The 14,763-nt window shown below is 43.8% G+C and overlaps 1 protein-coding gene across 2 annotated transcripts in view; it reads right to left on the bottom strand.

Moving 5' to 3' along the window:
• Window positions 1–4,218: 4,218 nt before the first annotated feature.
• Window positions 4,219–14,763, bottom strand: part of LOC147624417 (ribosomal RNA-processing protein) — a 40,904-nt gene continuing 30,359 nt past the window's right edge. For both annotated transcript variants that reach the window (XM_086819409.1, XM_086819408.1), the window contains exons 3-4: window positions 4,907–5,024; window positions 4,219–4,697 (exon numbers count right to left, since the gene is read on the bottom strand). In XM_086819409.1, the coding sequence (XP_086675535.1) occupies window positions 4,492–4,697; window positions 4,907–5,024 (324 nt within the window). In that variant the 3' untranslated portion in view covers window positions 4,219–4,491. The remainder of the gene's footprint in view (window positions 4,698–4,906; window positions 5,025–14,763) is intronic.

Below are 14,763 nucleotides of genomic sequence, written 5' to 3'. Positions count from 1 at the left end.
GCCTCATGTTTTTTGGTTGAAAGCAGTTATGTGTACTACTAATGTGCTAAACAAATACCCCACCAAGGTCTTACAGACAAATACTCCTTATGAAGCTTGGAATAGTAAGAAGCCCTATGTGGCTCATTTGTGTATTTTTGGTTTTTTGGTTTATGCTTGACAATAAGCTGGATGATAAGGCGGTAAAATATATTTTGGTGGGATACAACTCAAAAAGCAAAGGATATAAACTCTACCATCCGATAAAGCGAATTTTGGTGAGTAGAGATGTCTTTTTTGTTGAGAACTCTGTTTAGCTCATGCTTTTATGTAAAAAACAACAAAATGTATTCTGATAAGACATCTTTAATACACTCATGTCTTTGTACAATGCCGAGCAGCCAAATTTGGAACAAATGAATGCTCAAAAAGGTCCTGCAAATCAGTTCATACTGTTGAAAATCAACTCGAATTTTAGTCCATAGATTAGTCTATTGATGAGACACTTATGGATGATGCATTGGATGAGAAAAGGACAGCTATACAAGCATCCAAGGGTATGCCAAAATGGATGGTGCAGACATTGTGAGACAACAAATCAGATACTCCTTTACCTAACAAGACACGTACAAGTTCTCATCATGCATCTTATTCTTTTGTGGATCATGCTCTCATTGCCAGTATATGCAATGAAGAGAAACCTATTTCCTTTAAGAAAGCACATGAAAACGATCATTGTTTGTAGGCCATGTAAGTAAGTATGGCTCAATTCTAAAAAATGACACTTGGTATTTAGCAAATTTGCCTTATGGTAAAAAGACCATTGGTACAAAGTGGATTTACAAGCTACAGCGTAAAGCTGATGATCACTACAAGACAAGGTTTGTTGCAAAGGGTTATGCTTAAGAGAAGTGCATAGATTATGATGAGATCTTTGCACCCATGTCTCGTATGACTATGATTAGGTGTATTATTACATAGGTGTATTATTACATTGGTGGTAGTGCATCATGGTTGAAATGTACATTAGTTGGATATCAAGACTGCCTTATGTATCTCAACCTCATAGTTTTGTCGAGAAGAGACAAGAATCTAAAGTATGCATGTTAAGAAAAGTTGGCTTTAAAGCACACTCCCAAAGCATGGTATGAGAAGATAAACGCATACTTCGTTGCAAATGGTTTTTATAACAATTCAACTAAAAGTGCTCTCTATGCAAAGAGGAGTAAAGATTGTTCTTTGGTCATTGTTTTATAGTTGATGACATGCTGCTTAGAGGCCCTAATGAGGAGAAGATTTCAACCTTCAAGACTCAATTACATGTGTTATTTAAGATGACAAGTTTGGACTCCTTGTATTATTATTTGGGAATATACGTTATGCAACATGATGATGGCATTGTGATGTTCTAATCAAAGTACATATAGAGGTTACGTACACGATTTGGCCTTAAAGTTTGTAAGGCTGTTGTTTCACCAATAGAGACAGGTGCTTAGCTTAGTCTCCAGAATGTAAATGCACCATTTGATGCATCACTTTATCAACAAGCTGTTAGGTGCCTCATCTATGTAATACAAGACCAAACATTCACTTTAGGGTCTCCAAGTTAAGTAGGTTTATACACTCCTGAAAGTTAAGCATTCACAAGTTGCTAAGTGAGTATTAAGATACCTATAAGACACTCAATCCCTTAGCTTATTCTATGCTAAGGGAGGTGATGTTCAACTACATGCTTTCAATGATTCCGATTGGACTAGATATTATGACACACGAGTAGCTTTTGCTTTCACCTTGGTGGTTCTTGTATATCATGGCTCAATAAGAAGCACCCAACAATGGCCACTTTGAGTCGTGAAGCTGAGTACAAGGCAACTTTAAACCTTTGGGGATACAAATAAATTTATGAATTGTGACCTTTTACCTATATGGAAACAGTTTGAATATTAAGTACAAACTGTAGATTTTTGCTTAAATTACTTTGACTATCCATGTGAGTTAATAACTATACTTTAAATATCTTACTAGTACTAATTGGTTGCTCAATTTATGCCAAAAGCCACTATATAATAAAGCCTCTTGATCAACTCTTAGAAGCAATGATTTACATATACTCATAAATGAGATTCAAAAAATTACAGGAGTCCTTTGCACTGAGCCATGCTTTATGAACCTCTGACCCATGTTCATGAGCCACTAAGCTCCATGCTTGGTCTTTGCTTGTGTTGGAGTACGGGACTAATGAAGTTTATGCATGCCACTCCACCGTCACTCTAAAGGGAGGTTTGTTGGGTATGTCGGAGTTAGTTTGGAGTTGGGTCAAGTGTCCTTAGTGGTGTGAACCCCCTCTTATTTAGGGTCAAAAGATAAGGCCTTGGTGCCTATAAAAGCATTGTACATGGCGGAATATTATTATAATATAATCATTCTTGTGTGGTGCAACTCCCTTACAGTATGACCTAGCTGCACCACACAGATGCCTCTCAGTCAGAGAGGAACAGAGTCATGAGACATGACATTTGGCAGGGCAACATATAGGAGACTTGGCTATCTCCCAGTCAGCCACTCCCGACGAAGATGCTCTACTACAGAGACCACTTCTTGAGCACCTCCACAGACGGCTTCATCCAACGACCACGATACTTGGAGGTCCACTTATCACATGGAGCCAGAGTAGCCATTGGGCGACTAAGGGTCTCATCACACCAACTAGAGATCGAGACTGGGAGAGCAGCACGCATCCCTCGAGCAGAGCGCATTTGCAGATTATGCCAGACGGGTGTAGAGATAGAGGAGCATTTTGTTTGCCACTGTGGTGCTTTGCAGGAGATCAGGGCACGCTATCCTGAGGTTTTTAGAGGGACCACATCACTTAGACAGATTTGGGAGAGATCGGACCAGAGACAGCTAGGCAAACTACTACTAGCACTGCAGAGACACAGGGAGATCTTACTTCAAACACCCGCACATCATAGCGGAGGAAGATAGTCCCAATTGACTGACTTCTTCCAAAGATCGGCACCAGTAGCCCAGCCACACACATTGGGAGTGACATCTCAGCGAGCGGAGGAGATTCGAGCTAGGCGACGACCCAGACTAACAGCTACTTGACACCACGGCTACACCACAGAGAGATCGCGACCATCCGGTCTCGACACCAGCAAGAGGTCCAGGAGCAGCTGGCACATTTTCGCTCTGATCCAGGTCGCATGTTCCAGACATTTACGGCATCCTCAGATCGGATGTATGACATATTGTTCCCAGACTATGGGATTGGATGGAGTTAGGAGTAGATAACATATCATACTTGTATCACCCCTTCAACATATAGAGATGCATTAGTAGCCCTAGTACTCCATCCACTCCCTCTCATTTGTACACCACCATTGAGTCCCCTATGGTCGTGTTGTCATACTTGTACATTTTATTCTCACTCCACATTTTCCTCTTGATGACCGGAGGAACATCGTTGTACTACTTGGTTGTCTCATAGGCCAATTTTGGCCTTTTGCAAACGTTAATGTATCTTTCTTTCTTTCTTTCTCTCTTTCTTTGCGCACCATGGTCATGGCTTGAGCTTCCATATCATCTCTCTACTTGCACTCTACTCCTTCACACCTATCATGGATATCTTTCATCTTGCATAGCTCCTCCTAGGATATACCCTGATTCCACCAACAATTACCTTCAGCCATGTCTCGACCATCACCTGTCTTCACAACTACATGACCTGGAAGTGGCAGCACCATGTCAACGTCCGCACACATATGAGCTGAAAGGCCCCCGCTGTCACACCAGGAGGCTTCAAACCCTTCCGTCTGTTTTTCAAATCAAGCCTTTTCACATATTAAGTTATACAAGTCAACAGCGTGATAGAAAGACACTAATATTTCTCGCTAAGTATTTCAACTTTACTAAACACCACATCATAATTTAATCCTAGGCAACAACATAGGTCATACTTCATTTTTTGATGGGTTTGAATATCAATGTTTATCTTCATCCTTAACCGTATCATCATCAACAAGCCATTCTACATCACTCCTACTTGTGATCTTGAACGTGCTACATGGTGGTGTTGAAGAATACGAACACAAAATGGCGTGCCAAAGAATCAACTTGAGCAATGAATTGAGGAGAGAGAACTCTTTAGTTTGCCTGTACTTGGTGAAAGATCTACACTCAAAGCTAAAAAACCATTCAGTCACATTTGCTACAGAGGTGGTTCTGAAAAACTAGTAAGAAAGAAACATTCAAGGTATAATTGATCAACCACAGAGAAAGTGAAGCCATTGTAGAGAGATGTACCAATCATGTTCAAAACACACTGCACAGAAAGAGGCCAGACTCTGATCAATATGAATTATAAAAGGAGTAGCTTAAACCAATGCAGACACGTTCTAAGGGGAAGGTAAGAAACTAGAATAAGCAGGGTATCTTGACCAAAGCTGCCATGCAGGTTCAAAAAGGCCCACAAATGCCTCATTCACACTAGGCCCATCACAACAAAAGCTCTTATTTCCGTCGTTTTGACCCACCTTTCCATTTATTTGCTGAAGATTTTCGCTTTGTTTGTGATGACTTTCTGGCAGGCAAAATCTCATCAACCTTGCCGGTCTCTGGGTTTTTGTACGTGTCACGAGATTCCAAATCGGCATTCATATCTATGCTACACGTGTGTACGATTGTAGTCATGTCTTCCTCCTCATACCTCACAGTGCCTTACAAAAAACAGGGCAACCATTAGAATTTGCTCTACCACTAGGAGCAATCATATGTGAAAGATACATTTGGCTGAAAATTAGCATTCAAAATTTCCATCCTTTCACACAAAACACAGTTGAAACACACTAATTAACACCAACAGTCTCTATGCTAGGAGCCTTGGTACATCAAGCTTAATGTAATTGGTGGTAAAATTTGTAGCTACCGTTTTTCACATGGGCCTGATCCAGTTCATTTTGATCTAAAGAAGAGCCCTTGTCATCACCACCATCCACTTCATCCGACTCCGATTGGCCCACCGCAACTCTCAATGCAAGCCGCCTCTGGCATCACAAAAAACAACCAAGTTCAAATCTATTTTGTTACATGTCAGCGCAAAGATACACTTCTTGAAGTTATAAAATCAACCATGGTCTCCTGTGGGGGAGGGCTACTCTCAATACAGGCCACCCTTGATCCCTCACTTAAACACACACTTAACCTCTTCCAAAAATCGTAACTGAATCTGCAAAAGAATTAAGAAATAAACTACAAAGGATCATGCTATACAGCACACATGCCTTGTCATATCACTCTTGTCAAAGCTTAACCGCATCTTCTGCATTGCACAATAGGTTAGAAAGATAGCACAATAGCCCTATTTGTGAACCCAGATATCTATTGGATATCACAAGATCAAAGCTCATGCTAGCTATGGAGGTCTGAAGGTTGCCTGCAGGAGAGAAGCAACTGCAAGGAGAGAGGTGGAGGTTCAAGGCACGGGGATGGTGTTGAGAGAGAGAGAGAGAGATGTGATAGCCAAGAGAGCAAGTTTGCACAACTCAAATGATATTCACTATAATAATGAATCCAGCCAAATACATGCTTTTATAGGCACCAAGGCCTTATCTTTTGACCTAGACCTTACTAAGGGGCATTCACACCTAAGAGGGTGTTCATATGAAATAAACTAGAAACCACCTTTCACACCACTAAACTCTGATAATTCCAACACCCCCCCTCATAGCGAAGGTGGTGAGTCCCGAACACAAAAGAAACAACCAACCTCCAACTCCATCACATCACTGCAGAGAGGTAACCTAGCCATGCTATTCCCTTCAAATAGCTTATGACTGAAGCTGAGATTATTGTTTAGTCATTCCCCCTGACTCCTAACTGGGATAACACCTTTGGTCCCATCTGCCCAAGACCAATAAGTGTAGCCAGAAAGAATCGTATCACTTTTACCACACTGATGCCTATCCAGTAGGTGCTCCTGCAACAACAAGAGCACATCCATAGTTCCACCTGTAACTCCAAGATGGAGCTGGTCCTTCACGAGGTGCTTCTTACTAAGCCCGTGTCTGTGCCCACCTCTCTTAATGCTGAAGGAAGGGGTAATCCTTGGAACAAAGTCCATTGTCTTTCCTAAATCCAGGACTGCACAGTCTCTACATACGTGTGCAACACATGAGACCCTTGCAAGGCATCGTGGACAGATACATCATGTTATACATTTGCCAAAGCCTCGTGAGAGGATGACATCTCCTCCTGTGCATCCACATGATCCGCATGCCATGTACACTGTGCATACTGTCCAACCCAAGCAGGAAGGACTCAACAAAGTCATTCTCGCCTGATGCATCATCCTTCTACGACAATGACTCGGTAACCTCATCACTCTGGCCCAATACATCATCATTCTGCATTACATTGTATGTGGGTGATGCATGATCCTGTGTCGTCCCAGCATTCTCACCAGGAGCATGGCCATAAGAGACGACTTGCCACTCTTCATAGAACGCTGGTCGAGACGGAGCCTTACGTTGTGTCACCTGAGAGGGGGGTTTGCATTGTCTCCTACGACCCCTAGCCCTAGGGCAATTGCTAGCATGTTGGTGACAAACCCGACACTGGTCGAGCCTAACTGAAATCTCTATAGGTTACTTCAACAAACCGTTAGGTGTCGGAAGCAACACAGAGTCCTCAATAAGCTCACTGTCATGAGCAAGCACCATAACCATGGGGACAGCATCCACCGTGGCACTGACCACCTGGGTAGCAGCGGTCAACAAGACAAGGATAGGGGGCACCTATAGGACTAGCCCAAAAGCTGGCCCAATGGCCTCCAGCATTGGCCAATATGCGTGTGGAGGACCTATGAATCTTAGTGTAAGAGGAAAGTTGTTTCGGTCTTCTTCAACAGGGTTGAAATACCTCGTGTATGGTAGAAAGAACATCTTCCTCATGCCCAATGGGAATGGGTTATCCTTCAGCACCTTTGAGGCTGCTTCCTCGGCATTTTTTTATTTTCATTTTTCAGAAAGAGACTTCTATTAAGTATGAGAAAAACATACAACAATCACAGCTATAAGCCGGAAAAGAATAGAATCACCCCAATATGTAAGGTGATTTCAACCACTGAGGAGCATCATGATGCCATGTAAGCCCATGGTACTAGAGGAAAAGAAGATGCCATGGTCCCACTCCCGCATAAATATCACGCGCTTCGCCTGCGCAGAACGAGAGGGCCCCTGAATGCGAGCCCAAGTAGCCATAAGAGTATGGATGATATCATCCCATATAGTACTAATGCACTGAGACCCAAAAATCTGGACACCCTCAATAGCCTCCGTGCATCTAGCTCTCCAGATCTGCCATGCTGTAATACTGGCAACAATCTCCCAACTAGTGTCAATCCTCTGTCTGGGGGGTGTATACTCGAGAGTGAGGAACATCCTGCAATAAACCATGTTGGGCAATACCTCTACGAATGAAAATAGCAGAAACTGTACCACTGCCCTCATAAAAAAGCTGCGGACCGGACTGGGAGAGCCAAGCAATTGCCCCCCAAGTCACATGCATGGCTCGGCCACTCAATTTGCCCGTAAGTTGGGCTACAAAACCCCAAATCTGCTGTGCAATGCTGCATCCCCATAAACAATGTTATACAGTCTTAGAATCTGCCGCACACCTAGGACATGAAGGTGCTACACCGAAAACCGATCTCTACTGATTGGTGGGGCGACCACCATGTAAGAATAACCAAAAGAAATGAGAAATCTGGCTCCTTCTGTATGAGTGCCAAAGTCTATGCCAATATTTGCGCTGTATCACTGGAGAAATATTGTCACCAACCTGGACATTTCCCAGTGTGAAAGGGGTCTGGTGGACTCCAGGATGTTTAAATATTTGGAAAGTACAAGCTTTGGGAATGGGGGATTATCCTAGAATACAAAGGACCACACTCCTAAAATTTAGGAGAGTTGCTATTTTTGGCCTGACTCCGATGGAAATTCTGTTCGCGTCATTACATCTGGAATTGAGCAGATACCAAGAGTTGGCAAAGTGCCTATGACAGAATGTCTACTAGTTGGGATATTTTTAGAGGTAAAGATTATGGAAGGACCCATCTTTTAGATTGGGACATGTGGCAAGAAAGTGAACCAAAGTGAGACAAGTGGCCTGACACTTGTTAGAAAATGGATCAAAGTGAGACAAGTGGCTCACATTTGTCACTTCAGCTATTGTGTGGCTCTCCACTTGTCATTGTAGCCTTCTCTTGCCATTTTAGCTCATGGGAGGCCCAAATCTATAAATTGGAGCTCTCTCTCTTCATTAATAGAGGCTCTCTTGCTGCACACTAGCCTCTACCACCGTTGAAGGCTGCCCTAATGATGGCTACTCTCTTTCTCTCTCTCTTGAAGGTTGCCCATGAAGAATACCGGCTGTTGGGGACTGTTTTGGAGGCTTCCATCGCGAAGAAATACTGAAGGCAAGGGTATTTAATCATTTATTATGATTTCTAGCCATTGTACTTGTTGTACCAGCCCTTGTACTGGCTGTACCAGCTTTTGTACTTGCTATACCACCCATTGTACCGTTGTACCAACTTCTGTACTTGCTATATCTGCTGTACCAGCCACCGCACCTGTTGTACCAGCCACCATACCGGCTGTACAAGCCACTGTACCTGCTGTACCAGCCCTTGTACTGGCTGTACCAGCTTCTATACTTGTTGTACCACCCATTGTACCGACTGTACCAGCTTTTGTACTTGCTGTACCAACCACTGTACCGGCTGTACCAACCATTGTACCTGATGTACCGACTGAATGGAGAGTTGTACTTGCTGTACCCTTTCTATTGCATGAAGACCCGTGGTTTTTGGGGAAGAATCAGTACCCACACGGAGGTATATGGATTATATTGTTGGCTCGGCATTTCTACAGCCTATGTTCCGGCTTGGTAGCCTTGTGTTGGGCTGTGTTATGGCATTTGTATAGGAATAATCCGGCATCTCCCGTGGGGAGAGTAAGGCCCTCAAAGCTTGTACATGATATTATTCTCCTTGGGTAATAAAATACTCCAAGGGGGGGGTCGGCCCATTCTGGCCTCTATGCGGTGTCACACGTGCAAGCTCCATTTTCAGCATTTGTGGATGTTTTGTCCAGCTTTTATGTTTTATGCAAAGTGATGATGGATATGTGTTAAGGCTGTGGCCATGTTTAAGTGTTTTAATATGCATTGATGGTATCAACAAGTGTGTCAAAGGCCCTAGTTCCCTGGGCACCCGCCGCGAGTTTCATTGGTATCAGAGCATAGGCTTTCTTGGAAGCAGAGGCTTCCTTCTATCAATAAGGAAGAGAAAAGATCTCAAGTGGGGACCACACTTACCATCATTGCTGTTAAGCATGGCCAGCCGCTTCATAGCTTATGAAGGAAGAGCATGAGCAGTAGACAGCTTGTCGATCTAAGGATTTATGAATTCACAGAATTTTATCGTGGAAGTGTGAAGTTGGCTTTATGTGCACACGTTTAGCACTCTTTCCATATGGATATTGTGGATTATATTATCAAGCTTACAGGCAAGCTATATGGAGATATATCTCAGGATATCTTAAGGATATGGTGACGAGATATTTCTTTTGGCTTCATGACCAACCTGGCAAAGAAAAGCTAAGTATACTTTGAGTTTGCAAAGTTGGTGCTTTGGCTATTTACTATGAAGTGTTTTTGATGTTTACTAACCCTTGTATAACTATGCAAGGAGAAAGGTGTTGTTGTTTGCCTTGAGATGGTTTCAGGGAAACATTGTTTATGGCTCCCTTTAATGGGATGAATTCTTTTCATGGCTCCCTTTATTGGGATGGATTATATCCATGGAGATTTCTTTCTTGGACGAGATTTATATAGATATTGGGCTTCACAAGCAATTTCTATGGACGAATCTGTCCGAGTTTATAGAGAAGAAATCTTTGGATATCTCATGGATATGATGCTTTTATGGATAAAGTCCACCTCTACTCCAAGGTGTGTGGTTAGCACAGAGTATGTGGTAAGAGTTATGCTATACAAGGATTATGGTATACAGGTCTATGGATTCTTCGACTTCTTTTCTAGGGATTTGGATCCATCCTCAGGTTTATGGATTATGTTTATGACTCCCTTTTACTGGGATGGATTATTCCTTTTGGCTCCCTTTATTTGGGATGCATTGGACTTATGAAACTCATGATTCACATATCCTGTGTAGTGTTCTCTTGTCCTACGTGCTCTCTTGAAGATTGTTTCTACCATGTGAGGGTGGAACAATAGAGAGCAGATGGAAGGGAACATGGGCACTTCAAAGGGTAGTGACAAGCACAACATACCGTGTGTAGTGTTCTCTTGTCTTACGTGCTCTCTTGAAGATTGTTTCTACCATGTGTGGGTCGAACAATAGAGAGCAGATGGAAGGGAACATGGGCACTTGAGAGGGTAGTGTGAGTTGGTGGCCGAAATGCCTACAAACTATTGGTGGCCGAAATGCCTATAAACTATGTGTAGCAGAAATGCTTATGGAGCACCAGGTTATCTATGCCCGAGTGATTGTTTTATGTTGTTACTTGAGCCCACCTCTCATCCAAGGTGTGTGGTCAGAGTACCAACACGGAGTGCAAGTGGTAAAGTGGACATGACGGGACTTATGTCTATGCCAACGGTCATGTGGACCGATGTCTTGTTGGCAGGAGACTTATTTTGTCTCGCCCATTTACTTGGGACATGATTATGATATCTGGACTTATGGGACTGTTTTTGTCTCGCCCATTTATCTTGGGACATAATTCTGATATTGGTATTATGGAGACTTATTTAGTCTCGCCCATTTCTTTGGGACATGGATTCTTCAGTTATATTGGATTTTTGAGACTGTCTCGTCTCGCCCAATCGATGGGACATGATTATATCTTGCATATATGGCTTGAAGCTTAAAGTTGCAGACAACTTTTAAGAAGCTGGGGAGGATGTCACCAGCCTGGACATTTCCCAGTGTGAAAGGGGTCTGGTGGACTCCAGGATGTTTAAATATTTGGAAAGTACAAGCTTTGGGAATGGGGGATTATCCTAGAATACAAAGGACCACACTCCTAAAATTTAGGAGAGTTGCTATTTTTGGCCCGATTCCGATGAAAATTCTGTTCGCGTCATTACATTTGGAATTGAGCAGATACCAAGAGTTGGCAAAGTGCCTATGACAGAATGTCTACTAGTTGGGATATTTTTAGAGGTAAAGATTATGGAAGGACCCATCTTTTAGATTGGGACATGTGGCAAGAAAGTGAACCAAAGTGAGACAAGTGGCCTGACACTTGTTAGAAAATGGATCAAAGTGAGACAAGTGGCTCACATTTGTCACTTCAGCTATTGTGTGGCTCTCCACTTGTCATTGTAGCCTTCTCTTGCCATTTTAGCTCATGGGAGGCCCAAATCTATAAATTGGAGCCCTCTCTCTTCATTAATAGAGGCTCTCTTGCTGCACACTAGCCTCTACCACCGTTGAAGGCTGCCCTAATGATGGCTACTCTCTTTCTCTCTCTCTTGAAGGCTGCCCATGAAGAATACCGGCTGTTGGGGACTGTTTTGGAGGCTTCCATCGCGAAGAAATACTGAAGGCAAAGGTATTTAATCATTTATTATGATTTCTAGCCATTGTACTTGTTGTACCAGCATTTGTACTTGCTGTACCAACCCTTGTACTGACTGTACCAGCTTTTGTACTTGCTGTACCAACCCTTGTACCGGCTGCACCAACTTCTGTACTTGCTGTACCTACTGTACCAACCACCGTACCGGTTGTACCAACCACTGTACCTACTGTACCAGCCCTTGTACTGGCTGTACCAGCTTCTCTACTTGTTGTACCACCCATTGTACCAGCTGTATCAACTTCTGTACTTGCTGTACCTATTGTACCAACCATTGTACCTACTGTACCAGCTGAATGGAGAGTTGTACTTGCTGTACCCTTTCTATTGCATGAAGACCCGTGGTTTTTGGGGAAGAATCAGTACCCACATGGAGGTATATGGATTATATTGTTGGCTCGGCATTTCTACAGCCTATGTTCCGGCTTGGTAGCCTTGTGTTGGGCTGTGTTATGGCATTTGTATAGGGATAATCCGGCATCTCCCGTGAGGAGAGTAAGGCCCTCAAAGCTTGTACATGATATTATTCTCCTTGGGTAATAAAATACTCCAAGGGGAGGGTCGGCCCATTCCGGCCTCTATGCGGTGTCACACGTGCAAGCTCCATTTTCAGCATTTGTGGATGTTTTGTCCAGCTTTTATGTTTTATGCAAAGTGATGATGGATATGTGTTAAGGCTGTGGCCATGTTTAAGTGTTTTAATATGCATTGATGGTATCAACAAGTGTGTCAAAGGCCCTAGTCCCCTGGGCACCCGCCGCGAGTTTCAAATATCATAGCTCTCCCAATGAGGCCTGAGAGTAGGGATCCTATACATCTGTCGAGTGAGGAGAAGCCTGGCATTCTGGACAATGAAACTAAAAAAAGGAAGGCTTTTTATAGGATCGAAGGCATCAATCCACTCCCACTATCTTGGATCCCACTGAAGATATCTGATAGGACTGCCACCATATAACCACAAACACTAAGAGCCATGAGTCACTATCTAAGGAGAAGGGTCAATGAACCAATGCTTCACCGAACGACCAACAATCCTCACTGGACTAAGCCTAGTATCTGGATGATCTCCTCCATACTACATCTTCTCAATCTCCCTCCCGGCATGATAGAGTAAATGATGCAATCTGTAGCCTCTTGGGCCGGGAGAGCAATGACCTGCAGAGGTATGCCTATCCTCAAAAAAACTCCTAGCCAACTCAGATGATAGTCTCTGTGAAAGGTCCCAGAAAGCCACTCATGCGGAATAGTTGCATCAATCTGATCAATACGAATGCGAGAGCCCCTAAGATGTTGAATGGATGCAGCTATCCGATCCTCCGGAAGACTCTTAAAGGTCTTCCAAGCAAGAACTGTGTATGCACATCTCTCCCATCTTGACCACTGCATATAATGAGATGCATTGAAGTCCACTTGGAAGAAACCTCTCCCAAGTAACCTCACACCTGTGAAGTGGAGTGCGAAGTCCGAGGGTAATGCCGCAAGTACCCAATCATGGGCCTAGAGACGGGCTGGATGTGACCTGAAGATTTTGGCAATGAGGGTTGTCTTGATGTCTTTTTCAATTTCGGCGTGAAGAGAATCACGCAAGCTCATCTTCTGTAAAATTAATGGTTCACCTAGCCCAATGGCCTCTAGCATCGGACAATACGCATGTGGAAGACCTGGGAATCTGAGTGTAAGAGGAAAGCAATTTCTTCAACAGGGTCGAAATAGCTAGTGTATGGTAGAAAGAACATCCTCCAAGGTCCCAATGGAAATGGGTTGCCCTTCAGCACCTCTGAGGTTACTTCCTCAGCTTCAAAGTTCACTTGAAAGAAACCTCTCCCAAGTAATCTCACATCTATGAAGTGGAGTGCAAAATCTGAGGGTAACGCTGCAAGTACCCAATCATGGGCCTAGAGATGGGATGGATGTGACCCAACATGCACAAACCCTATCTAGGATTGACCCTAGAAACTCTGATACCAATGTAAAATGCGTACTAACAACAGAAGACTTAAAACAATGATTAACGCTAAGCAAAAACACGGACTTACAGTAATCATGATGGCAAACACATAGTAGAGACGACCATCAACTGAAACTACTCACTATTGCAATGAATATTTACAATGATGTTCACAGATCTCAAGTAAAACCTTCTCGTGTAATCATGAATGACTATTGATGCATATGCAAAGGTTATTACCGACTGCTCTCCATGTGAAAATGCACATAGAATTGTTATCTTCTCTAATCCAGATGTTGGGTACTCCGTGGAGGATGTGCATCAAACAGTGTCTTTGAATCAATGCCAAATGCCTGAATGAATGCTCTACTATGACCTTTGACCTCCTAGGGATATGATGGCAAGTCGTTTTCAGGTCGGCCATCCATTTTTCAGTCACAAAACTGTTGGAAGGTTGCCGATTTTGATGGCTAGAAGGTGCCTTGGATTATCCCATAAGTGGAAGCATGGGAAGTTGAAGAGCCATATATAGGCTAGAGTGGCACCTTGTCATAATCATCTCCTCCGGCCGGTGTTTTGGGAGGCAGCTCACCGGGAGATGGGAGCCCGGTGGAGGGATGTTGTAGTGCCGTTGGGGGTGTTTGTGGAGCTACGTGCGTTAGTCTTCCACTGCGCATCCTGACATGGTATCAGAGCCCGGGCGTGTGGTCTTGGGCGGCTCAGGCGTGTGTGGCCCAAGGTGACCCCCTCGCGCCTCGGTGGCTTGCGGAGCTCGAATCGAGGGAGGGTATTGGAATGTTGGCGATTTCGAGCGTATGATCTATGGCTAGAAGGTGCCTTGGATTATCCCATAAGTGGAAGCATGGGAAGTTGAAGAGCCATATATAGGCTAGAGTGGCACCTTGTCATAATCATCTCCTCCGGCCGGTGTTTTGGGAGGCAGCTCACCGGGAGATGGGAGCCCGGTGGAGGGATGTTGTAGTGCCGTTGGGGGTGTTTGTGGAGCTCGATGGTGATGCGTCTCCTACGTGCGTTAGTCTTCCGCTGCGCATTCTGACATGGTATCAGAGCCCGAGCGTGTGTGGTCTTGGGTGGCTCAAGCGTGTGTGGTCCAGGGTGACCCCCTCGCGCCTCGGTGGCTTGCGGAGCTCGAATTGAGGGAGGGTG

Source organism: Cibotium barometz, chromosome 25 (genome assembly GCF_041138505.1).
Source record: "Cibotium barometz isolate CiBa-2024 chromosome 25, ASM4113850v1, whole genome shotgun sequence".
NCBI lineage: Eukaryota > Viridiplantae > Streptophyta > Polypodiopsida > Cyatheales > Cibotiaceae > Cibotium > Cibotium barometz.
This window is presented reverse-complemented; position numbering and strand designations above follow the sequence as displayed.